The following is a 27,032-nucleotide window of genomic DNA, read 5'->3' as shown; positions in this document are numbered from 1 at the left end:
TAATTACCCCACATTGTGTTCCTTAAGCAAAAAATGACCCCCACCCAGTCTCACTTATGGTACATGGTTTCCATACTATTCTCTTCTATAAAATGTTCCCACCACCATATGACAGTCACAGCACCCCCTCAAACGAAAACCACCACACTGCCTTCTTCATTCTCCAGACAGAGTGCCCCGCAATGTTCTCCACACAGAGCCCCCCCGCCCACGTCCTCCAGAGGTCCCCACATGTTCTCCAAAGTTTCCCCCCCCCTCCCCCCTTCCCTATGCTCTCCAGGTTCCCCCTCACCACCAACATGTACTCCATGCAGAAATGAATGTGGCGCACTCCTGCCCTCCTCCAGAAAGACACCAGTTTTCTTAAAGAGCCTGGAAAAGGGTTATTAAAAAAAATGTATATATTTTTACATTTACCCAGGCACAACCGTGGCAATCGTCGTAGGCACTGGACCTCTTGTGCCTAGTGGCAAATACGAGCCTGACTGAGAGGCTTGTGCCATGAATAGGTGTTTTTCTCAGATTTTAATCATGGTAAGTACAAGGTGATTTAATTAAAAATTAGCTCTGACTTTTTCACCAGTTTGCTTCACGAACGGTTTTTAAGCCTCCAGTATGACAACTTATACTAACCATGATTAAGACCGGTGTGTCGAAATGCGTCGGTTGGTAGCTCTCTGGGATCTATAGGTTGTCCGCATTGTGCTTTTTTAATGAATTTTATCCATTAAAGACAAAGTTTTTCATTTTTCTACGCTGCAGTACATTCTTTTCTTCATTCTTTGGAACTTGCAGGCCCAAGCCCAGGCGGCTCCGTGCATGGAACTAATTCTTGGAAAGGAGACTGCAAATGGTGAACTGGCTTCTCCCGTTGCCCATTCCCCCCCCCCCCCCCCTTTTTTCATATATTTATCAGGTTTGGTATATCCTTTGCTTGTCAGTATTTTGTGAAATCCTTAAAACTACATCAGCTTATTTTTTTAAAATGGTCTAGTCACTTCTTTTAGCTGCTTCATTTCTTTGGAAACCTGAAGTGGTTAAGAAAAACCTCAAAAGACTGAACATGTGAACAACGAGTCATCTTTACAGCACAGTGTGAGTTCATTTTTTAGCTTGTATTTAGCACTTTTTCATGCGGATCTGCATGTAAGAAAACGCTGTGTGCACATACCCTTAGTCTGACTGATCAATAAGGGGCGTGACCACTTAAAGTGCCTAGGCAGCATGAATGCCAAATAGGGCCCTGCTCTCAGTCAAATGAGCTGACTTCAGCTGAATTCGTCTCCAGTGGATTTTCCAAGTTACTCTGCCATGATGCCTAGCACCAGGAGAAAGTGAGTTATGTGCACTTAAAGTGGTTTAGCTCTCCCCAGTGCGATCCTGAGACTTTGAGATCTTGGGAGACAAGATATTGTCCCGAGGTGTCAATCTACGCATTGCACCGCCTCCGGCGACCATTTTTCTGAAGCCCACCACAAAAAAATTTTCAGAGCCCAGTGCCAGCAGCCTCGCAGTGTCGGGTCACCCCCTCCTCCCAGCCTGGGGCCTGCAGCATCGCCCCACTCCTTCCGCCGCAGTTCTCCTGAAGCGGCAACCCTGCCTACTGCGACCCTGCTCCATTGAACTTTTGTTTTTATTTTTTCATAATTTTTAAAAAATGTGGTTTCCTTATCACTGTACTTGTTAGTCCCCTTAGGGGACTTGAAGTTGCGATCGACTGATCACTTGTGCTTTATACAGCAATGCCACAGGATTGCTGTACATAGCAGAAATCACGGTTTCCTTTGAATACAGGCCACAGGCTCCATTTCAAATGAGCTCGATAATGACAATCATAGAGGTCTTCCGTAGACCCACTACTGTCATAGCAACCCATTGACGATCTGCGATCACGTCAGGGGCGTGCCATTGGGTGCAGGGAATGACACGCAGGCATGCTGGGTGCTTGTTTAATGCCGCTGTCAAAGACTGACAGCAGCATTTACCAGGTCAACAATCGTGGGCAGAGCTCCGCCCGCGATTGTTAGAGGCAGGTACTACCTATAATACAACATCCCGTGAGCCCGCTCCATGTTCCGACTTGTGCTGTACCTGTACGGCGGAAGTAGTGAAGGGGTTAAGAGTTGGGAGGTGGGCCCTGCAAAGGCACCTATGGGCTGTGACACCGCCATTTTTTTTTATTGGCAATTTGGACGAGGGTCCAATTACAACTTTAGTTTTAGGGCCCTATGATTTTTTTTTTTTTATGCCCCTGGCACAAATATTAAAATATACGAACATAAACACTTGCATATCCCTAATGTATTATAATGTATACTGTGTGTGTGTCTGTGTGAATAACACACTTGGACCGTGTTAGCCAGGAGGTTTTATATAACATACTATTTATGACCGCTTTCATGTAAACTGGTTTACATGATTACCAGACAGTAAGCAGATGTGGGTAATACATGCTGTGCTTTACTCTGTAGCCTCAGGCACTGACTAGCAACCAGCCTGTAATCTGGGGCGGTGACTCATTAGAATACATCACAACCTCAAGATGGCCGCTCCCATAAATGTGATTCTTCTATTTACAGTCATTAATTGACGTTACAATGAGCAAAACACGCAAGAACACCGCAGGTGACCTGGCAGGGACCTCAGGTGCAGATTTAGTCAGGATTTTACCTGCATAAATTCCTGACCAAATCCTGAAGCAATCCTGAACGTGGACACATACCCTAAAGAAGTATTTTTTGGGCATGCTGTAATCTACATCGTGACTCATTGTTAAATTGCACCTTCCTTTCTGCTTGGTTTCCATCTCTCTCTCTGCCCTTCTCTGGCCCTATGAACCCGCAGCCTTGAATCAAAGAAGAGGAAATAGAGATTGATAGAAATCAAGCAGGTGTGAAGGTGTAGATAAATGATTGGCTCCTCCATGAAGCACCGAGCGGCTGGACTTAGGATGAGCAGTCATTCCGTGCTGACAAAGTCCCTTTAAGGCAAGTCAAGCAAAGGTGCTGTATAACAGAGGTGCTACCTGTCATTGGTATCCTGTGTGTTAGGGTAAAGTCACACAACCACTTTCTCCTCATCCAAGCAAATATGGTCCAATTTTATTCTGATCAGAGTTTGAGCAGAGTGGCAAAAATTTTTCTTGAACATGGAGAGAGAAAAAAGGTTCTCCACCATTTTATTTCACAATAACCCATAGACTTGCATGGCCAATTTTGATGTGACATTCAGATCAAAAACTGATATGTCTACGATTATGTCCACAGACGTAAGGAAAAAAAAAATCAGACTTGCACAGCCCCATAAAATATCCTAGGTACGAATCCTAGGTAGCACTCATACTAGATAAATTTGGTCATGTGTACAAGCCCTTGTGATAATGAGACAATTGCTAAACAGTGATCTGTACTTAACATGAGTCTATGCTTAGTGGTCAATATGACAAGATAGAGGATATTGTGGATTTAGTCCGCACTGCCGATAATGATATAAAATCAAGGTGTACAAATAAACCAAAGTGGTTTTATTCAATACGTTTCAAGGTTCAAATGTCCTGAGGAAGAGGTCATTTGAACTTTGAAACGCGTTGAATTAAACCACTTTTGTTTATTTGTACACCTTGTTTTTATATCATTATCGGCAGCACGGACTAAATCCACAATATCCTCTATCTTGTCATATTGATACAGTCTCTCGCGGACCCATGGATCTGCTGCAGCTGGAATCTTCATCGAGATCTATATGCCTTACCAGTAGATCTGTCCGGTTAGTGCAATTTGAATTGAATTAAATTTGTGTCCATCGGATAAGACCCTATTGTGCTCATCTTTCCTACAGTTTATTTCTAGTGGTCAATATGAAAATTGCTAGATTTGTCGTTTTTTTTTTTTTTGTTTTTGTTTTTATGATTTGAAAAAAAAAATCTCCATTTATATAATGGATAAATCATAGCATGCAGTATTCGTAACTGTATTTTGTCCTAAGCGTACTAGTTGCATTCCATATTTTGGTCTGTAGCTCACACGTGTACATGAAACTTTAATGAAATGCTGCCTATTAAGGTAAATTTGAGCAATTCTAAGGAGACACAAGTGATGTTCTTCTGCTTCCTATGAGTAAGTAATGTTATGATCTGGTTTAATTGTTTGCATGTGTGCTGTTATAATGAGGGTCCAGGTTAGTCACAGGCACAGAGAGTTCAAAAACAAAATGTTCCAGGTGCCCCCTGAACAATGTTTAATAGTTTACCAATACTTGGTGCCAATATGTCTGACTCCATTTTATAAAAGCAAGTTAGACCAAGAAAGTCCTAAATAGTGCAAGCCCTTTTCTTTTCACAGAGCTGCTACTATTCAGGGCAATCATGTGCTAGATAATAATTTCTTATTTCTAAAAATATTATACAGCACCGCACATATGTGGACAAGAGAAATGTAAACTCTGCTTTTTAATCGCCAGATCTTATGGGGCCATATTATATTCTAAATTGAATTTTTAACCTCACATAGAACGATTGGCATGAAAATAGTCAATGTGCACGGGCAAGCAACACTGGGCTTCCTAATATGCCAGTTGCTACAGTTACATTGCAGCCTTTTACTAATACAACAATATTCTGCACAATTCTGCAGTAGAAACCTCTGAAGCAACCACTTAATTTTATACCTAGAAACAAGGAAATGAAAAGCAAAGTGTCATATATGAAAAAATAAAATCCATAAGACTTGCCCCCCTAACATTAGGAAGAGGGAAAATTACATATAAAGGTGCTTCTCACAAAATTAGAATATCAAAAAGTTAATTTCAGTTCTTCAATACAAAAAGTGAAACTCTTATATTATATAGAGTCATGACAAACAGAGTGATCTATTTCGACTGTTTATTTTTGTTAATGTTGATGATTATGGCTTACAGCCAATGAAAACCCAAAAGTCATTATCTCAGTAAATTAGAACACTTTATAACACCAGCTTGAAAAAATATTTTAAAGACTGAAATGTTGGCCTACTGAAATGTATGTTCAGTAAATGCACTCAATGCTTCGGGACTCCTTTTTGCATCAATTACTGCATTAATTCGGCATGGCATGGAGGCAATCAGCCTGTGGCACTGCTGAGGTCATGCATGCGGAAGCCCAGCTTGCTTTGATAGCTGCCCTTCGCTTTTCTTCATTGTTGGGTCTGGTGTCTCTCATCTTCCTCTTGACGATACCCCATAGATTCTCTATAGGGTTAAGGTGGGGCGAGTTTGCTGGCCAATCAAGCACAGTGACACTGTTGTTTTTAAACCAGGTATTGGTACTTTTGGCAGTGTCTACAGGTGCCAATACCTGCTGGAGAATGTAATTTTCATCTCCAAAAAGCTTGTCGGCAGAGGGAATCATGAAGTGCTCTAAAACTTCCTGGTAGATGGCTGTGCTGACTTTGGTCTTGATAAAACACAGTGGACCTACACCAGCAGATGACATGGCTCCCCAGACCATCATTGATTGTGGAAACTTCAGACTTCAAGCAGTTTGGATTGTGTGCCTCTCCACTCTTCGAGACTCTATGAGCTGAATTTCCAAATGAAATACAAAATTTACTTTCATCTGAAAACACCTTGCACCACTGAGCAACAGTCCAGTTATTTTACTCCTTGGCCCAGGTAAGATGCTTCTGGCGTCCATTGGTCATGAGTAGCTTGACACAAGGAATGCGACACTTGTAACTCATGTCCTGGATACATCTGTGTGTGGTGGCTCTTGAAGCAATAACTCCAGCAGCAGACCACTCCTTGTCTTTTCTTAACAATCCATTCAAGGCTGTGTTTATCCCGGTTGCTTGTGCACCTTTTTCTACCACACTTTTTCCTTCCACTCAACTTTCCATTAATATGCTTGGATACAGCAGTCTGTGAACAGCCAACTTCTTTAGCAATGACCATTTGTGGCTTACCCTCCTTGTGGAGTGTGTCAGTGACTGCCTTCTGGACATCTGTCAAGTCAGCAGTCTTCCCCATGATTGTGGAGGCTGCTGAAACAGATTAAGGGACCTTTTTTAAATGCTTAGGAAGCCTTTGTAGGTTTCTTTTGTTAATTATACTAATTTACTGAGATAATGACTTTTGGATGTTCATTGGCTGTAAACTATATTCATCATTAACAGAAATGAACACTTGAAATAGATCACTGTTTGTAATGTCTATCTAATATATGAGTTTCATTTTTTGTATTGAAAAACTGAAATAAATTAACTTTTTGATGTTCTAATTTTGTGAGAAGCACCTATAGCTGTAGAAGATGTCCTTTTTGAAGTAGGATTAATTCGACACAGGAACTGAGAAACCAATTAAAACGGGAAATCAGTGATGGTTCTGAAAGAGTGGTAATAAATGGTTGCACATCCAATTGGAAGAGTGTTTCAAGTGGAGTGCCACAAGGCTCTGTCCTGACCTCACTTTTCTTCAACATTTTTATAAATGATCTAGACAAGGGAACTGAAGATAAGCTATTAAAATTTACAGATGATGCAAAGCTAGGAGGGATAGCTAACACTAGAGAAGACAGAAAGGATTCAGACGGAACTAAATAAGCTTGGTCAATGGTCAGAGACTAATAGAATGGTATTTAACAGGGAGAAGTGCAAGATTCTACATCTGGGCAAGAAAAAATTACATCTAAAGAATGGGAGGAATAGAACTAAGCAACAGCACGTGTGAAAAAGACTTGGGTATATTAATGGATCACAGACTGCCCATGAGTCAACAGTGTGATGCAGCAGCAAAAAAGGCAAACACAGTTCTAGGATTTATTAAGAGAAGCATAGAGTCTAAATCACGTGAAGTAATTATCCCCCTCTACTCCTCCTTGCTCAGGCCTCATCTGGAATACTGTGTCCAGTTCTGGGCACCACATTTTAAAAAAGACATTGAAAAGCTGCAAGTTCATAGAAGAGCTACAAGGATGGTGAGCGGACTGCAAAGTATGTCCTACGAGGAACCGTTGAAGGATCTGGGAAAACTTAGCTTGCAAAAAAGAAGGCCAAGAGAAGACTTAATAGCGGTCTACAAATATCAGAAGGGATGTCAGTGTCGAGGGATCATTCTTAAAGGGACACTGTCACCTGAATTTGGAGGGAACAATCTTCAGCCATGGAGGCGGGGTTTTCGGGTGTTTGATTCACCCTTTCCTTACCCGCTGGCTGCATGCTGGCTGCAATATTGGATTAAAGTTCATTCTCTGTGCTCCATAGTACACGCCTGCGCAAGGCAATCTTGCCTTGTGCAGGCATGTACTACGGAGGACAGAGAATGAACTTCAATCCAACATTGCAGCCAGCATGCAGCCAGCGGGTAAGGAAAGGGTGAATCAAACACCCAAAAACCCCGCCTCCATGGCTGAAGATTGTTCCCTCCAAATTCAGGTGACAGTGTCCCTTTAAGGACTTTTGAACATGGAAACATGAGAAGTAATGGAATGAAGCTGAAAGGGAGAAGATACAGATTAGATTTTAGAAAAACTTTTTTTATAGTTAAGGTGATCAGTGATTGGAACAGGCTGCCATGAGAGTTGGTAAGTTCTCCTTCAATTGAAGTCTTCAAACAGAGGCTGGGCAGACATCTGTTTTGATATGGATTAGTGAATCCTGCATTGAGCATGATGACCCTGGAGGTCCTTTCCAACCCTAACATGCTATGATAACTCCTTTTTGAAGTAGGCCTCACATTGAACATTTGGGGAAGGAAGATAGAAACTATTTAAAACAACCTTTAGAGCAGAGCCCTCCCCCCCCCCACTGCCATGGACATGTAATTAACACAGGAAGATCTACTCTGAAAACCAGTCAGTAAAATGGACATTCGTTTACACAGAGAACGGTCTCCCCCAGGCAGAAGCTACTTTTCATGAAAGAATCTGTCATGGACCCGCCTTTGCCAGCATTCAAATAGGAATATTGGGATTTGCATCTATACATTTTCTGCGTTCTATCAAAGGGATGGACTTGACTCATTTACTCACATCGCCGGGGGGGGCCACTAGAACGCCTCCAACTTAATAATGGTCCAATAGATGATGCAAAACAGCTCATGTTTGACCTCTATGTAAAGGTAAAACGATGATAAAAAAAAAATATGACATCAGTATCTAATGCCTGGGACCTTCGGAGGCGAAGATATACTGTAAGTTGGGGATCTCATAAAATTCTGAAGGGATAAGAACATTCCACAAATAGCCCCCACGTGCGGTTATCAAGGGGAGGTATGTGGGGATAGCATTGAGAAAATAAAAATGAAAATTTGAGTCTTTGTCAGTCCTTGGCAGACATAGTTTGCTGTGGAGGTTCTGTACATTTTATCAAAGTTCTTCCCTTTGCTAAACTCTAAGCCATTGCAGTGACCATGTTTAGTAGTTTTCTTTCGGTATTCCTTTTTATTTTCTGTAATTGTATATGTCGTATTGTTTGTTCCCATTTTGTCAGCTTGTATATTTATTTATTTTTTATAAACACTGGCCATCTTTCTGGATTAAATATATAAATGTAAAAGCTCTGTTCCTATTGCTCTGTAAAATGCATCCCTGAAGCCATATTCTACTTTTAATGAATTGTCCAATTGGCCTGTATAATTGATGGTGGCAGCTAGTAGTTATTTTTGTTACTGCGGAACTGGCAGTGACTGTACAGGGATATAGACGCTACCGTTCTAAAGTTTAGGGTCACTTAGAAATTTCCTTATTTTTTAAAGAAAAGCACATTTTTTTTCCAATGATGCTAACATTAAATGATTCAGAAATACACTCTATACATTGTTAATATGGTAAATGACTATTGTAGCTGCAAACATCTGGATTGTAATGCAATATCTTCATAGGTGTATAAAGGCCCATTTCCAACAACCATCGCTCTAGTATTCGTATGTGTGTTCTAACTGTGTAAGAAGGCTAATGGATGGTTAGAATACCCTTGAAAACCCTTGTGCAAGTACAGTATGTTAGAACAGCTGAAAAGTTTGGCTGATTAGAGAACCTGTAAACCTGACGTTCCTTTGAGCTAGATGAGAATCAGGAGCATTACATTTGTTGGTTCCATTAAACTCTCAAAATGGCCAGAAAAAAAAGAGCTTTCATGTGAAACTCGACAGTCTATTCTTGTTCTTAGAAATTATGGCTATTCCATGTGAGAAATTGCCAAGAAACTGATGATTTCCTACAACAGTGTGTATTACTCCCTTCAGAGGAGAGCACAAACAGGCTCTAACCAGAGTAGAAAGAGAAATGGGAGTCCCCGCTGCACAACTGAGCAACAAGACAAGTACATTAGAGTCTGTAGATTGAGAAATCGACGCCTCACAGGTCCTCAACTGGCAGCTTCATTAAATAGTACACTTAAAACGCCAGTATCAACGTCTACACTGAAGAGGCGACTCTGGGATGCTGGCCTTCAGGGCAGAGTGGCAAAGAAAAAGCCATATCTGAGACTGGCTAATAAAAGGAAAAGATTAATATGGGCAAAAGAACACAGACATTGGACAGAGAAAGATAGGAATAAAGTGTTATGGACAGACGAATCCAAGTTTGAGGTGTTTGGATCACACAAAAGAACATTTTTGAGATGCAGAACAATTGAAAAGATGCTGGAAGAGTGTCTGACGCCATCTGTCAAGCATGGTGGAGGTAATGTGATGGTCTGGGGTTGCTTTGGTGCTGGTAAAGTGGGAGATTTGTACAAGGTAAAAGGGATATTGAATAAGGAAGGCTATCACTCCATTTTGAAACGCCATGCCATACCCTGTGGACAGCGCTTAATTGGAGCCAATTTCATCCTACAACAGGACAATGACACAAAGCACACCTCCAGAATATGCAAAAACGAATTAGGGAAGAAGCAGGCAGCTGGTATTCTATCTGTCATAGAGTGGCCAGCTCAGTCACCAGATCTCAACCCCATTGAGCTGTTGTGGGAGCAGCTTGACCATATGGCACGCAAAAAGTGCCAAACCAACTTGTGGGAGGGGCTTCTGGAAGCATGAGGTGAAATTTCTCCAGATTACCTCAGCAAATTAACTGCTAGAATGCCAAAGGTCTGCAGTGCTGAAATTGCTGCAAAGGGAGCATTCTTTGGCAAAAGCAAAGTTTGAATGAGAAAATTATTTCAAATACAAATCTTTTTTCCGAACCTTGTCAATGTCTGGACTAGATTTTATATTCATTTGGCGACTCATTTGATTAATAAAAGTATGAGTTTTCATGGAAAACCCAAAATAATCTGGGTGACTCTAAACTTTTGAACGGTAGTATACGTCTATTCCATGTGTTGGAATTAAAGGTGTGTATACCATACGCTCACTGTGAGTTCTCCAATAACCGGCCTAGTAATGGATGCAGCCATCCATCACTTGTCCTACAGTTGCATAATTGCCCCGATGATTGGAGGCAACGGAGTTGTGTTCCCTTGACAACTGGTGGCAGCTGTGGGATCTGCATGATCTCTAACCCCACACAGGTTTGTGGAAAAATGACAAACATTGTTCCTGGCAGTTTTATGTACCTGAATACAGTGTATTGAAAATAATTCCTCCATAATTGCACTCAATATATTAGCGTAGGAGTTATATTAATATCAGCTGCTCTCTTCTTTGTAGCTTCCACAGTGTGAATAAGAATTCCTGCCATGGTATTGTATTTCAGTGGTGTGCCTTACTATGTTGCTTTAGTTTGTAGAACCATGAGGTAAGTATCTTTTCTTTACAAAAAAAAAATGTGTTCATATTAAGACATTGATATCTCAATACATTATATTGCAACCCTAAATGGTTCAAATAGACTGGCCAGTCATGAACCTATATGTTTGTCAGTACCTTACATACAGGGAATGATTACCTTCAATTTGTTTTCCTTAGATCTTGCTGTTTGGCTGTTTTTTTACTGTTTAAATGTTTTTTTGCATTTGGGTAGAGTTGCGATATGCTATTGAATGTCTATGGGGAGACTTGGTCTGAAACACACATACTATTTCCTCATTGGTTCAAGTTGCTGCTCCCGCTATCCCTTTGCCTCTGCTCTGCCTTTCCAGGTTGGCTGATGTGAGTAATCACTAGAGATGAGCGAACTTTTCAAGGTTTGGTTCGAATTATCCGAACTGACTTCCATTCGCCGAACATACCCCAACCCCTTTAGATTCAATGGGAGGCAAAACGAAATGCATGGACAACACCTTAAGGGGGTGACAAAAGGCTTCCCAAACAGCTAAAATGTGGGGCATACACCAGGAAAAGTGGCATAAATTGAACCACAATAGAAATTTGCAAATGGCACAGCAGCAGCCAGCTTAAGGTTTCAATGAGGACCTGGAAGTTAAGGAATCGGAAGTAAACATTCTTAGCTGGGAGACCTTATACCTCATGGAATACCTCCCAATTTTTTTATTCCAGCCACAATCAGATGGCACAAACATCAGTAATATAGACTACTATTGATAGAAAAATTAAAGAATAGTAACACAGATAGTTGGCTGATCAATTGACCCACAGTAGAGCCTGTTATATTGGCACACAAGCAGTAAGTCATATGCCGTGCATGAGGTATCAGGGTCTGGATAAGGGAGCGGTGTAAGCCGCCTTAGTAAGGAGACCTCATGCAACACCTCCATTTTTTTTTTTATTCGAGCCACACTCAGATGGCACAAACATCAGTTTCATACATTAATATTGGTAGAAAATGTAAGGAAAGTAACACATATAGTCGACTGAAAGTAAGGGCAGGCCTACCTGTCTGGGAGAACTACTTGCAAACCATCAGATGGAGACCAAACTTGGTGTATCCATATTCCAAAACATTGTTTGTAACATCAGCAGCAGTAGCAGCAGCAGGCACCGAAGACACCACAAAGATGGCACAGACTGCAATAACGCAAGATCAATACATGACACTAAAACCTATACCATCACCTAGTCTGCCCAATCTAACTGGGGTGCAAAAGTCATCAGAGATCCATGACTTGTTCATTTTAATGAAAGTTAGACGGTCTACACTTTGAGGGGACAGCCGGATATGCTTATCCATCAGGACACCACCAGCAGCGCTGAAGACCTGTTCTGAGATGACACTTGGCATGACAAAACCTCCAAGGCATGACAGGCGAGCTCATGCCACTCTTCCATTTTTTGAAGACCAAAATGTAAAAGGGTCCAAACCCCCTGATGGCATTGATATTGAGCTCCAGATACTCATGCACCCTCCTCTCCAGTTGTTCACAAGGTGACAGACTTGTATTCTGTTCTGCTGGTGCATGGGCTGGTCTAATAAATTGCTTATGCCACTTACACTGCTGTTGCTGCAAATGGTTTGGTGATGACGCCTTGACGTTCCAGGGGTTGAACATCTACAACTGGAATGCACACTGTGCCTCACTGCTGTCTTGGGGAATATCACTCTTAAGATTGTCTACAAGCGTATTTTGATACTCCAGCATGCACACATTCCTTTCTAGGGGAGGAAAAGCATCTGGCTAAATTTACTTTTGTACCGTGGATCTAACAGTGGCAACCCAGTAGTCAGCACTATTTCTAACCCTAAGTATACATACAAGTATCGTGTTAAACATAGTGCAGCAAGAAGGTGCTCATGTGTCGGGCATTTCCATGAGGTCGAATTCCATGCTGTGTTGGAGGCGGGGTAACACTGAAGGTTGCTTCCTCCGTCCCCTCCCAACAACCATGGACAACAGAGAGCGTATCATTATTCTCTTCATCTCCTGACTGTTCCGCGTTCATCACCTCGTCCTCGTCAATTTGTTCCTCGGATCCTGCATCTTCACTAACATTTTGTCTGGTACTATGAGCCCCCGATGATCGCTGTAAGCCACCCTCCCATGGCACCGGAAATTTGAGATATTGTTATCCCTTCCACATCCTCCTCTGCTTCCAACTATTCCTCTGGGACCATCACCTCCTCTCGCACACTATTCAAAGTGTTCTCCAGCATGTAAATGGCAGGAATAGTGATGCTGATGATGGCATAGTCAGCACTAACCATCTTGGTAGTCATTTCAAAACTGTCCAGAAGGGTGCAGAGGTCCTTCACCTGTTCCCACTCTGCAAGCGTGATTTGCACCATGTCCGGACTGCGTTGTCCCAGGCTATGCAAAAGGACATACTGCATCAGGGCTCGTCGCTGCTGCCACAGCCACTGCAACATGTTCAGAGTGGAATTCCAGTCTCTTGGAACATCGCTAAGTATTTTGACGATATCACTTTTATGCATATTTTAACACCTGCAAGCTGTAAAAGCTTGAAACTTATTGAATGAAGCAAAATTATGTAATGAGGGAGAGGCCTAAGGATAGCAATAACCTTTATCAAGTTGTGCAGAATTATTAGGCCGCTTGTTTTCCTTACGCAAAATGGGCCAAAAAGATTTGGCTGACTCTTAAAAGTAAAAACTTGAGACTGCTGTTGAAAAGGATGACTATTTTCGTCACTGATATAATTTTTTTAAAATATTAGATATATATTTTTGAACATTGAGTTGTTTGGTTATTCTCACTTTAATCTACCTGCAAATAAAACTGTAAATTTCTTCTGAGTCTCTGTTGTAAGCTCAATCATTTTCTTTCCAAAGGGACTTTTTTACCCCCAAAAAAATAGTTTTTGACATGCCGTAACCTACCTATTTTCTAGTTGTACAAGTCAAGTCTGTTTTTTATTAGGTTTTTCCTTCCTTCCTTTGGTAATCACTCACTGTAAAACCACGTGAAAGACAACTAGATTTGGAGGTCAAACATCAGAGAAAGTGCTATTTTATTGACATGGAAGTTCTGGTATCTACGGCTACTTTCTAAACATTACAGTGGCAATTATCCTCTCTCAGTAGGATAGGCGATATCTTGCTGGCTGCTGAGAACATCAGCAATTTTGAGAACTGTACTTCAATGGAGCAAAGGTGCGCACGCTTGCTCTCCGAAATGAATATTCACTGCTAGCGCACTGCTACCGCCGGCTCCTGCCTTTGTGACTGCTGCTCCGCCGCCCCTGCCATTTTTCTGTGACATTGACTTGTGTATAAGCCGAGGGGGGCATTTTCAGCACAAAAATATGTGCTGAAAAACTCTGCATATACACGAGTATATACGGTATTCATTATCTGTGGACCTGCTGGAGAAAGAGTATAATGTCTGCTATTTTTGCCAATCCCATTTCTAGTTGGTGTAGTGGAGGCTGAACATGCTCACTACTGCTGTATATACATGACTGGGTTTTATAGAGCCAAGTTCTTAGGATTTCTGGGTATTCCAGAGTTTGGACCCACAGGAATAAACAGGTTATCCCTTACACTTCTATCCAAGGGTTAGGAGATAGTTTGTCATTTTGGGAAAATACTCCTCATGAGGTCTGCAATACACTGTTAAAACTTCTAAACCATGTTTTTAAATAATGTTCTTGTATTGACTCAAAGTTAATCATTCTTTTGATATAAAATTCTTAAATACCCTACAGCTCTTTCTGGCACCAATGATGGTTCCAGGTCTTGCATTGTGTTATTTTTTTCTCTCTTTAATTTTTAAAATGTCCTACCAACAATAGTTATTTCATTTTTTTGTTTCTTTTGTCCCCCTGATAGTTTTAGGACAGCAGCAGCGTGTGTCTGTAACTAGCTTGCTGGTTTGTCATGGATTACTAATGGTTGGAACAAATCTCGGTGTCATTGTAACGTTTCCGGTCCCCCGTCTACAAGGAATCCCAAAAGTAACCGGTAAGTGTTATCTAGAGAAAACTTAAAAATATTGTCCAAAATCTCTCAAAAAACGAAGCTGGAGTATTGGCATGTACTGTATTTACACTATGTACTACATATGTTGGTAAAATCAATTTTAAGTTTTTATTGCTGTTTCACATGGTACAGTAAGTGTATAACCTGTTGCCATAAACCGAGACATACAGACCTGGGCAAACTGTGGCCCCAGACTGCTGAAGGGCTGAAACAATGGCCCATGGCCTGTACCATGCCCTTCCCTGCCCGTCGCCTGCTGTCATCACTGACTGCATCCTTAGGATGCAGACAGCGGTGAATACACTGGTGGAGGACGAGGTCGCTGTCTCCATCCACCAATCAGTGTATGAGACATCAGACGCGATGACATCATTTTGTCGCGCTGCCGCTAAGACGGGACAGGAGCAGAGCAGCGGGGGAAAGGGAGCGAGGTGAGTATGTGTTGTTCTGGTTAATTTTTGTGTATGGGATATTTGTGTGTACACTGCTCAAAAAAATAAAGGGAACACTTAAACACAACAATATAACTCCAACTACCGTATATACTCGAGTATAAGCCGATCCCCTAATTTTGCAACAAAAAAACTGGGAAAACTTATTGACTCGAGTATAAGCCTAGGGTGGAAAATGCAGCAGCTACCGGTAAATGTCAAAAATAAAAATAGATACCAATAAAAGTAAAATTAATTGAGACATCAGTAGGTTAAGTGTTTATGAATATCTATATTGAATCAGGAGCCCCATATAATGCTCCATACAGTTCATGATGGCCCTATAAGATGCTCCATACAAAATGCGACCCATATAATGCTCCATAAAATTTGATGGGCCCCATAAGATGCTCCATATTAAAATATGCCCCATATAATGCTGCACAAATGCTGATTATGGCCCCATAAGATGCTCCATACGGATATTTTGCCCATATAATGCTGCACAAATGCTGATTATGGCCCCATAAGATGCTAAAAAAAACAGCAAAATAAGGCCGAGATGCTTACCTGCCTAGGCCTCAAACAAATGCACTGCAGGATGCAGTGGACCCATGTGGTTAAGATAGAAAAAACACTGGTGCAGCATAACCGATGAGGCAGCCACTCTCGACCTACCAAACTAATGGAGGGGGTGGCTGCTTGGCACATTGCTGCACATAAAAGACTTGTATGCGGTGCTGTTCACACAATGGAGATGCACAGCATCCAGGCAAGCCTAGTAGTGACACCCTTCTATTAGATCAGGAGGGCCTGCCCAGCGCAAAACAAATGTACCCCATGTGAACATACACCACAATTTACAAGACAAAAATGGGCCCAACTGCACCCCAGAAAAAAGTGCAAAAAACACAAAAAAAATATATGTGAGGTATTAGTTGATACCTCACATATTTTTTTCAGTTTGGCAGGTCGAGAGTGGCTGCCTCATCGGTTATGCTGCACCTGTGTTTTTTCTATCTTAACCACATGGGTCCACTGCATCCTGATAGTGCATTTGTTTGAGGCCTAGGCAGGTAAGCATCTCTGCCTTATTTTGCTGTTTTTTCTAATTTTTGGAGGATCTCTGAATCCTCTTTTTGTGCTCTTGCTATTTAGAATTAAGCCCCATAAGATGCTCCATATAACAATGTGCCGCATATAATGCTCCATACATTTCATTATAACCCCATAGAGATGCTCCATATAACAATGTGCCACATATAATGCTCCATACAGTTCATTATGGCCCCATAGATGCTCCATATAACAATGTGCCACATATAATGCTCCATACAGTTCATTATTGCCCCATAGATGATCCATATTACAATGTGCCACATATAATGCGCCATACAGTTCATTATGGCCCCATAAGATGCTCCATATAACAATGTGCCACATATAATGCTCCATACAGTTCATTATGGCTCCATAGATGCTCCATATTACAATGTGCCACATATAATGCTCCATACAGTTCATTATGGCCCCATAGATGCTCCATATTACAATATGCCACATATAATGCACCATACAGTTCATAATGGCCCCATAAGATGCTCCATATAACAGTGTGCCACATATAATGTTCCATACAGTTCATTATGGCCCCATTGATGCTCCATATTACAATGTGCCACATATAATGCTCCATACAGTTCATTATGGCCCCATTGATGCTCCATATTACAATGTGCCACATATAATGCTCCATACAGTTCATTATGGCCCCATAGATGCTCCATATAACAATGGCCAACATATAATGCTTCATACAGTTCATTATGGCTCCATAAGATGCTCCATATAACAATGTGCCCTATATAATGCTCCATACAGTTCATTATGGCCCCATAGATGCTCCATATTACAATGTTCCACATATGCTGCTGCAATTAAAAAAAAATGACATACTCACCTCTCGTCGCTGCCCCCTGCTCCTTAGCAGTCCCGTCTCTCCGCACTGACTGTTCAGGCAGAGGGCGGCACGCACAATAATACGTCATCGCGCCCTCTGACCTGAACAGCCACTGCAGAGGACGCGGAAGACGGGGCAGCGGTGGAACGAGGGAAGGTGAATATGAAATACTCGCCTGCTCCCGGCGCGGTCCCTGGCAGCTTCTTCCGGACAGATGGTCTCCGGGCGCAGCAGCTTCTTCCTCTGTTCAACGGTCACTGGTACCGCTCATTACAGGAATGAATATGTGGCTCCACCCCTATGGGAGTGGAGTCCATATTCATTACTTTTATTTTTGGGGGCTGAAAATCTCGGCTTAAACTCTAGTATATACGGTAAATCAAACTTCTGTGAAATCAAACTGTCCACTTAGGAAGCAACACTGTTTGACAATCAACTTTGCATGCTGTTGTGCAAATGGAATAGACAACAGATGGAAATTATTGGCAATTATTAAGACACACTCAATAAAGGAGTGGTTCTGCATGTGGGGACCACAGACCACATCTCAATACCAATGCTTTCTGCCTGATGTTTTGGTCACTTTTGAATATTGGTTGTGCTTTCACCCTTGTGGTTGCATGAGATGAACTCTACAACCCACACAAGTGGCTCAGGTAATGCAGCTCATTCAGGATGGCAGGCACATCAATGCGAGCTGTGGCAAGAAGGTTTGCTGTGTCTGTCAGCGTAGTGTCCAGAGGCTGGAGGCGCTACCAGAAGACAGGCCAGTACACCAGGAGAAGTGGAGGGGGCCGTAGGAGAGCAACAACCCAGCAGCAGGACCGCTACCTCAGCCATTGTGCAAGGAGGAGCACTGCCAGAGCCCTGCAAAATGACCTCCAGCAGGCCACAAATGTGCATGTGTCTGCACAAACGGTTAGAAACCGACTCGATGAGGATGGTCTGAGTGCCCGACGTCCACAGATGGGGGTTGTGCTCACAGCCCAACCCCGTGCAGGAAGCTTGGCATTTGCCACAGGACACCAGGATTGGCAAATTCTCCACTGGTGCCCTGTGCTCTTCACAGAGGAAAGCAGGTTCACACTGAGCACATGTGACAGAAGTGACAGAGTCTGGAGACGCTGTGGAGAGCGATCTGCTGCCTGCAACATCCTTCAGCATGACCGATTTGGCAGTGGGTCAGTAGTGGTGTGGGGTGGCATTTCTTTGGAGGGCTGCACAGACCTCCATGTGCTCGCCAGAGGTATCTGACTGCCTTTAGGTACTGAGATGAGATCCTCAGACCCATATGCTGGTGCGGTTGGCCCTGGGTTCCTCCTAAAGCAGGACAATGCCAGACCTTATGTGGCTGGAGTGTCAGCAGTTCTTGCAAGATGAAGGCATTGAAGCTATGGACTGGCACGCCCGTTCCCCAGACCTGAATACGATTGAACACATCTGAGACATGTCTCACCATACACCAACGTCACGTTGCACCCCAGACTGTCCAGGAGTTGTCGGATGCTTTAGTCCAGGTCTGGGAGGAGATCCCTCAGGAGACCATCCGCCGCCTCATCAGGAACATGCCCAGTCGTTGTAGGGAGGTCATACAGGCACGTGGAAGCCACACACACTACTGAGCATCATTTCCTTGTCTTTAGGCATTTCCACTGAAGTTGGATCAGCCTGTAACTTTATTTTCGACTTTGATTTTGAGCATCATTCCAATTCCATACCTCCGTGGGACATTAGTTGTGATTTACGTTGATCATTTTTAGGTTTTATTGTTCTCAACACATTCCACTAAGTAATGAATAAAGATTTACAACTGGAATATTTCATTCAGTGATATCTAGGATGTGGGATTTTAGTGTTTCCTTTATTTTTTTGAGCAGTGTGTATAGGAAGCCACGTGGGGCTCACACTGTGGATTTGGAGGCCACTTGGGGCTCACACTGTATATTTGGAGGCTATATGTGGCTCACACTGTATATAGGAGGCTAAGCTGGGGCTCATTGTATATAGAGAGGCTACTGTGTGAGCTCTTACGATGTATAGGGGCTCTGTGTGGGTTCATTCTGTATATAGGGGATGTCAGAATACTTAATTCAGCTCAATTTTAAGTAATATAATTATTATTAATATGTTAATATTAATTGGTGATGAGCGAATATACTTGTTACTCGAGATTTCCCGAGCACGCTCGGGTGTCCTCCGAGGATTTTTTAGTGCACAGAGATTTAGTTTTCTTCACCGCAGCTGAATGATTTACAGCTACTAGCCTGCTTGATTACATGTTGGGATTCCCTAGCAACCAGGCAACCCCCACATATACTAGCCTTGCTAATAGCTGTAAATCATTCAAAGGTGATGAAAACTAAATCTCCGAGCACTAAAAAATACTCGGAGGTCACCTGAGCATGCTCCGAAAATCTCGAATAACGAGTATATTCGCTCATCACTATATTAATGTTGAGCACAAATAATTTCAGCCTATTTGTTCAGCCCTCCACAACAGTCACAGTCTCTCATGTGGCCCCTCCAGATAATTAATTGCCCACCCCTAGAGTAATTAATCCGAGGTGAAAACATAATGTGAGAGAAAAATTTTCTAAAACACTTCCACGTTTTGCCCTGTGTCTGGTATTCGGAATCAGCTCATCTGAACCTTTTAGCAGCAATCCTGTGCTGGAAATGACTTGGACGACAAATTCACACATCTGTGGGTGAAGCTAAAAACATGGACTCTGTGTTTATCCTGTGAGCAGATATCTTTGCCAAGTTAATGGAATCTCTCACCAACTTTATTTGTCTTGCAACTGAGAACATCGGAAAAATGATGAACTTGATCTTTTTGCATTATGTCATTGTTTTGCCTTGCTCTGTTTTTCAGGACAGTCAAGCTGCTCTTATTTTCTTTTTAAGAATGTTCTTTTTATCTTTTTCTCTGTAAATATCTTTTACTTTAAAAAAAAAAAAAAAAATACCGTAAGTACCGGTAAATATTCCAAGAGTAAGGCTATGTGCCCACGTTGCAGAAATTCTGCGGAAATGTCTGCAGCATTTCCGCAACTCCCTGCCATGAGTAAAACGCATGTGTAATTCGCATGCCTTTTTCGCAAAATGCAAGATTTTTTGCAAGCGTTTTTAGCTTGCAGAATGCGCTTTTCCAAGCAATTTGAAGCATCACTTGGAAAAGTGATTGACAGGTTGGTCACACTTGTCAAGCATAGTGCTTGACAAGTGTGACCAACTTTTTATAATTGATGCTGCCTATGCAGCATCAATAGTAAAAGATAGAATGTTAAAAATAATAACAAAAATTAAAAATATGGTTATTCTCACCTTCCGACTTCCCCCGATCTCCTCAGCGGCGCTCCCGGTATGTTCCGTTCCCAGGGATGCTTTGCGCGAAGGACCTTTGTGACGTCACGGGCGCGCGATCGCGACGTCATCTCAGGTGATTCGCGCAATGCATCCCTGGGAACGGAAGCCGCCGTGTGCACCACTGAGAACCGGGAGGACTCCGGGGGCCATCAGAAGGTAAGTATATCCCTATTTTTTATTTTAATTCTTTTTTTTTTTTTTTTTTTTGAAAACCCTGGGTACCATCCGCACATGAAGCGCTCACTTTACGCATAGCCACATGCGTAAAGTAAGCATTTCAATGCAATCCTATGGCGGCGGAATCGCCGCGATTCCTCAGAAATAATGAATATGCTGCGGATTTTACTGCTATGCGATTCCACAGTGGGAAAATCCGCAGTGGGAAAATTCACAGCATGGGCACGGCAACTGCGGAATCACATAGAATTGCAAGGGAATGCTTTTTTTAAAAAGCGCAACATGAGCACACAGCCTGATATAATTTTTCTGAGAAGAAAATAAAAGTATTTGTAAACATTCAGTTCATAGAGGCACTTTTGTTTTTTAAAACTTTGCTTTTAACCCCTTAGTGCTCAATGATGGGCAGTCGGTCATTGGATGCCTCCCCCTGTTTGGTGCAGGCTCTGGCGATGAGCCCGCACCTTTTCCAGCACATGACAGCTGATCTGATCAGGTGACATGTGCCCCTAACAGCCGCTGGTAGAATTGCGATCTACCCACAGCTGTTAACATTAAATGCCGCTGTGAAACTCTGACTTTGGAATTTTTTTTTCCAGTAGTCGATATGGTAAAATCAATGGTGCCATTCAAAAGTACAACTCGTCCCGCAATAAACAGGCCCTCACATGGCCATATTGACAGAAAAATAAAAAGTTGCGGCCGTGGGAAGAAGGGGAGCAAAAAATGGAAACGCAAAAATGGCAATATCCCTGGCTCTTAAGGGGTTTTCTGGTCAAAATAGATGAGTCGGCAGTCAGTCTGTGTGACTGCAAACTTATGAATCCTCCCAGTGCCCGCACCGTGCGCTGCGTGGATTCGCCAGTTTCAAACCCGGGACTGAAGGGTATGTATGATCATACGTACCCTAGACCAGTGGAGATGGCCTCGCTCTCTACACACTTTTATGGAGTGAGGCCTTGCCCTCTAGTTGGCCACGCCTATTAGATGACCGTGACACTAGATGGGGCTGGCTCAATACAAGTCTATAGAGAGCGAAGCTGCGCCCACTGGCCAGGGGTATGTATAATGTATACATACACTCTGGTCCCAGGTCTGAAGCCGGCGAGTCCCTGCAGCACACAGTGTGTGCGCTGAGGGGATTCAGAAGTCTGCAGTCATACAGAGTGACTGCAGACTTATCTGTTTTGACCGGACAACTCCTTTAATGTCATCAAAACTAATAACCATTGTGAAGTCCTAGTGTAAAGGATTTTTTCTGATTTGTATGCAACAGGTCATCAATCTTATTTAAAATTGATCTCTAAACAATATACCATAATTATTTTACACATTAAATATACCTTTTACTTTAATGGTTTTGTCCGACACTAAAACTGATGTCCTCACTATATGTCTAACCACTTTCTACTGTTCTTCAACCCCTTTTATTAACATAGCTAATTTTGCTTTTTCGTTTCTTTCCTCCTGTTCGTCCAAGGGTCATACCTTTTTTTTGCACATAGACTTATGAGGGCTTGTTGTTTGCAAGACGAGTTATACTTCTGAATGACATCATTCATTTTACAACACTATTCACTTGAATAGAGGAAGAAAAATCCCAATGCGGTGAAATTGTGAAGACAGTGTTACATGCCGCCATTATCTGCTGGATATATTGTGGGCTCCATGCACTCACTCCAGACTTGTGCCATACATGTACGGCAGATGTCTGAAAGAGGGTTAAAGATTCCTACCGTTCCTTCTGTACTCTAATTTCCTGTCTGTTATTTTTTTTTTCACTTTTGAGGACTATAGATTTGAGTCTCCCAGCATGCACTTGGTGTTCTCAAACAGATCATTATTAGTGATGAGCGAATATACTCATTACTCAAGATTTCCCGAGCACGCTCGGGGGACCTCCGAGTATTTTCTTAGTGCTCGGAGATTTAGTTTTTATTGCCGCAGCTGAATGATTTACATCTGTTAGTCAGCATAAGTACATGTGGGGGTTGCCTGGTTGCTAGGGAATCCCCACATGTACTTATGCTGGCTAATAGCTGTTAATCATTCAGCTGCGGCAAGAAAAACTAAATCTCCGAGCACTAAAAAATACTTGGAGGTCACTCCATCATGCTCGGGAAATCTCGAGTAACGAGTATATTCGCTCATCACTAATCATTATCAGGGGACTAGGACTGCAGCCACTCACTGATTATTTTCCTGCCCTGAAATGAAGTGTCACCACGTACCACAGCTTCTTCCACAGTCGTCCCCTGTTGAAGTCCTGTTTCAGTAGCGTTGATTGAGAAGTGACCGCATTGTCCATCATGCAGCCACACTTTTTGAGTCCCCTTTGCTTCTGTTACTGCTACTTCGTTCACTGAAATGAGACGGAGCAGTGATATATGCACTTACCATCTCCTTGCTTTGCATCACTAACAACCTAGTACCGACACCATATGGTCATCGCATGATAAAAAGTTGTCCTAATTATTGAAATATTACATATCTGTTATCAAAATTGCTAAATTAAATCTATGCTACTGATTTCAAATTCACTATCCACTGCACTCTGTAAATTATATGAACCGTACCTTATTTATACATAGTTATGTGCTTGATTTTTTCCATTCATCATGTCTTCCTTGTAAACGAACGGTATGAGCAAAATATCTGAATAGATTGCTAGATTTACAAGATAGAACAGTCCCTTCCACTACCGTTTTATATAATTTAAATTTTTGCTTTCTTATACCATGTTTGTGAACCTAGCAGCCGGTTTCCTCTTTTAGGAAGATCCTTATCACTGCATACAGTGTGAATGAATAAGAGGGATGACTTGTCATTCGGAATATTATCTATGCATACATCATTTTATAGCCAAAATGATGTATTACTTCAGATAGTAAATGCATTTCTAAAGATGCTATTGACATGAAATTATCACCATATGTCTGTAACAACCCATGCAATCCACACAGGCAAAGAAATCAAACCATTAATGTCCATAAATTAGCTCATGTTTAATAATGAGAAATGACACAGGGAAAAAGTATTGAACACATGTAGAAAGAGAGGTGCAAAAAGTCATGGAAAGTCGTGACACCAGCTGAAATCCATCAGGAATTAGAAAGCAATCCTACCACTTACTGAAAAATATCACCTGGTTCAACTGATGGCCTATAAAAAGGTGTCTCATTACCAAAGTGCCCCACAAAAAAACCATCTCATGATGGGTAAAAACCGTGAGCTGTCTCAAGACCTTTGCAACATTATTGTTACAAAACATATTGATGTCATTGGTTACAGAAGAATTTCTAAACTACTGAATGTGCCAGTGAGCACTTTTGGACCATAATCCGGATGTGGGAAGAACATCATGTCTTGATAAACTGGCCATGACTAGGTGCTCCCCACAACTACTTCAGTCAGAGGAGTGAAAATAATCTACTATATAATTGTCTAAGGGTCACTTCCGTTTGTCTGTCTTTCTGTCTGTCACAGATATTCATTGGTCGCGGCCTCTGTCTGTCATGGAAATCCAAGTCGCTGATTGGTCGCGGCAAAACAGCCATGACCAAACAGCGACGGGCACAGTCCGGAAGAAAATGGCCGCTCCTTCCTCCCCGCAGTCAGTGCCCGGCGCCCGCATACTCCCCTCCGGTCAGCTATACCCAATAGAGAATAAGGAAGGTACAAACTATGTAAAAATGTATAAATTTATTAAGCACACATATATATCCATAAATACAAACACTGAATCACAAAAAATGTATAAATGTGCAAACAATAACAATACCCCAAAAATAGGGGGAGAGTAAGACAGGCTGTATATTAGCAAAAAGCCGATAGGAACCACAATCCATCTGGAATGTACATCACCATAGCTAGGAATAACACGTACCACTGGCGATTAAACCTAAAGCCAGTTCAGAACTGTGTCTCATATACATTATAATACCAAAAAAATACCAGTATCACACGGTTGCTATATATGATCACACAGTTCCAAATCAGATTTGAAACAAGCCGTACACCAAAAAATAAATATAAATGTAGCAATGCTGGTGGGGCAAGCCACAATTGTATAGGTATCCTAAAAGGACATCTGACTAAGGTTATAGCCACACTGGCAATCGGTAACTGCACTCACCTCCCAGGATCTAAGATGAACCGTACATAATATATATATATATATAGAAGTACCAGGAAGGCATGTCACAATAATACCAGTTTCCCTAAGGGGTACCCAGCTAAGGTGATAGCCATACTGATAGTCCAATGGCAAAGGCTATATAGTGCCCATAGAATGATTGTGCAATCTAATGATAATGCACGCCATAGGGAACTAATATATTACCTGCAGCCATGATGTTACCCCAGATAGTGGTCCCGTAGCGCACCTCGACGCGCGTTTCACTGCCCCCGCAGTTTCGTCAGGAGGTAATTGATAACCCCCCCCCCTCCGGTCAGCGCTCACACAGGGTTAATGGCAGCGTTGACCGCGGTGTAACGCACTCGGTTAACGCTGCTATTAACCCTATGTCACCAACTTTTTACTATTCATACTGCCTATGCAGCATGAATAGTAAAAAGATCTAATGTTAAAAATAATGTAAAAAAAATAGTTATATACTCGCCTGTTGTGAATTCTGTGGCTGAGTTCACTTCTGTGGTCACAAGTGGTATTGCAGTCTCTGGGCTTCCTCCCTCAGGTGTTTTGGTGAGCTCGTTGGCTGCCTTGCTATTTAGCTCCACCTGAGTCTGTCTTCCTTGCTCCTTGTCAATGTTCCAGTGTTGGATCTGAGCTACTGCATCTTTCCTTGGGCCTGCTGCTCTGCTAGATAAGTGCTTCTAGTTTGTTTTCTGTTTTTTCTGTCCAGCTTGTTATTATCTTTTGCTGGAAGCTCTGAGAAGCAAAGGGGTGCACCGCCGTGCTGTTAGTTCGGCACGGTGGGTCTTTTTGCCCCTTTGCGTGGTTTTCGTTTTAGGGTTTTTTGTAGACTGCATAGTTCTCTTTGCTATCCTCGCTCTGTCTAGAATATCGGGCCTCACTTTGCTGAATCTATTTCATTCCTACGTTTGTCTTTTCATCTTGCTAACAGTCATTATATGTGGGGGCTGCCTATTCCTTTGGGGTATTTCTCTGAGGTAAGTCAGGCTTGTATTTCCATCTTCAGGCTAGTCAGCTCCTCAGGCAGTGCCGAGTTGCATAGGTAGTGGATAGGCGCAATCCACTGCTGCTTACAGTTGTGTGAGGATAGATCAGGTACTGCAGTCTACAGAGATTCCACGTCTCAGAGCTCGTCCTATTGTTTTGGGTTATTGCCAGATCTCTGTATGTGCGCTGATTACTGCACGCTGTGTTGCCTGATTGCCAGCCATAACAGTACAAGGAGCCTTTCAATGATTTCCAATAGAGGGAAAAAAGAAATCCTGACATCATTTTTTTTTCTTAGCTCTGTCTTCAGTCTTTTTTTTCCCCTAGACATTAGAGTGCTTCAGGACACAGCTGTGGACATGGATATTAAGGCTCTGTGCTCCTCAATGGATAATCTCGTTGTAAATGTACAAAAGATTCAAGATACTATTGATCAGAAATCGATGCTAGAACCAAGAATTCCGATTCCTGATTTGTTTTTTGGTGACAGAACTAAGTTCCTGAGCTTCAGAAATAATTGTAAGCTATTTTTGGCCTTGAAACCTCATTCTTCTGGTAATCCTATTCAACAGGTTTTGATTATTATTTCTTTTTTGCGCGGCGACCCACAGGACTGGGCGTTTTCTCTTGCACCAGGAGATTCTGCATTGAGTAATGTTGATGCATTTTTCCAGGCGCTGGGATTGCTTTACGATGAGCCTAATTCAGTGGATCAAGCTGAGAAAAATCTGCTGGCTTTATGCCAGGGTCAGGATGATGTAGAAGTATATTGTCAGAAATTTAGAAAATGGTCAGTACTCACTCTGTGGAATGAATCTGCACTAGCGGCTTTGTTCAGAAAGGGTCTCTCTGAAGCTCTTAAGGATGTTATGGTGGGATTTCCTATGCCTGCTGGTTTGAATGAGTCTATGTCCTTGGCCATTCAGATCGGTCGTCGCTTGCGCGAGCGTAAATCTGTGCACCATCTGGCGGTATTGTCTGAGAGTAAGCCTGAGCCTATGCAGTGCGACAGGACTATGACTAAAGTAGAACGGCAAGAACACAGACGTCTGAACAGACTGTGTTTCTATTGTGGTGATTCTACTCATGCTATTTCTAATTGTCCTAAACGCACTAGGCGGTTCGATAGCTCTGCCGTTATTGGTACTGTACAGTCCAAATTCCTTTTGTCCATTACCTTAATGTGCTCTTTGTCATCATATTCTG

At 42.2% G+C, this 27,032-nt stretch overlaps 1 protein-coding gene across 6 annotated transcripts in view; it reads left to right on the top strand.

The window, feature by feature from the left end:
* The window catches only part of ARHGEF10 (Rho guanine nucleotide exchange factor 10), a 296,127-nt gene that overhangs the window by 251,760 nt on the left and 17,335 nt on the right, over window positions 1–27,032 (top strand). For all 6 annotated transcript variants that reach the window (XM_069726905.1, XM_069726904.1, XM_069726903.1 and 3 more), the window contains one exon: window positions 14,597–14,728. In XM_069726905.1, the coding sequence (XP_069583006.1) occupies window positions 14,597–14,728 (132 nt within the window). The remainder of the gene's footprint in view (window positions 1–14,596; window positions 14,729–27,032) is intronic.

The sequence above is a fragment of the Ranitomeya imitator genome, chromosome 5 (genome assembly GCF_032444005.1).
Source record: "Ranitomeya imitator isolate aRanImi1 chromosome 5, aRanImi1.pri, whole genome shotgun sequence".
NCBI classification, from domain to species: Eukaryota; Metazoa; Chordata; class Amphibia; order Anura; family Dendrobatidae; genus Ranitomeya; species Ranitomeya imitator.
The sequence above is the reverse complement of the archived record's forward strand: the minus strand, read 5'-3'. Positions and strand labels throughout refer to the sequence as shown.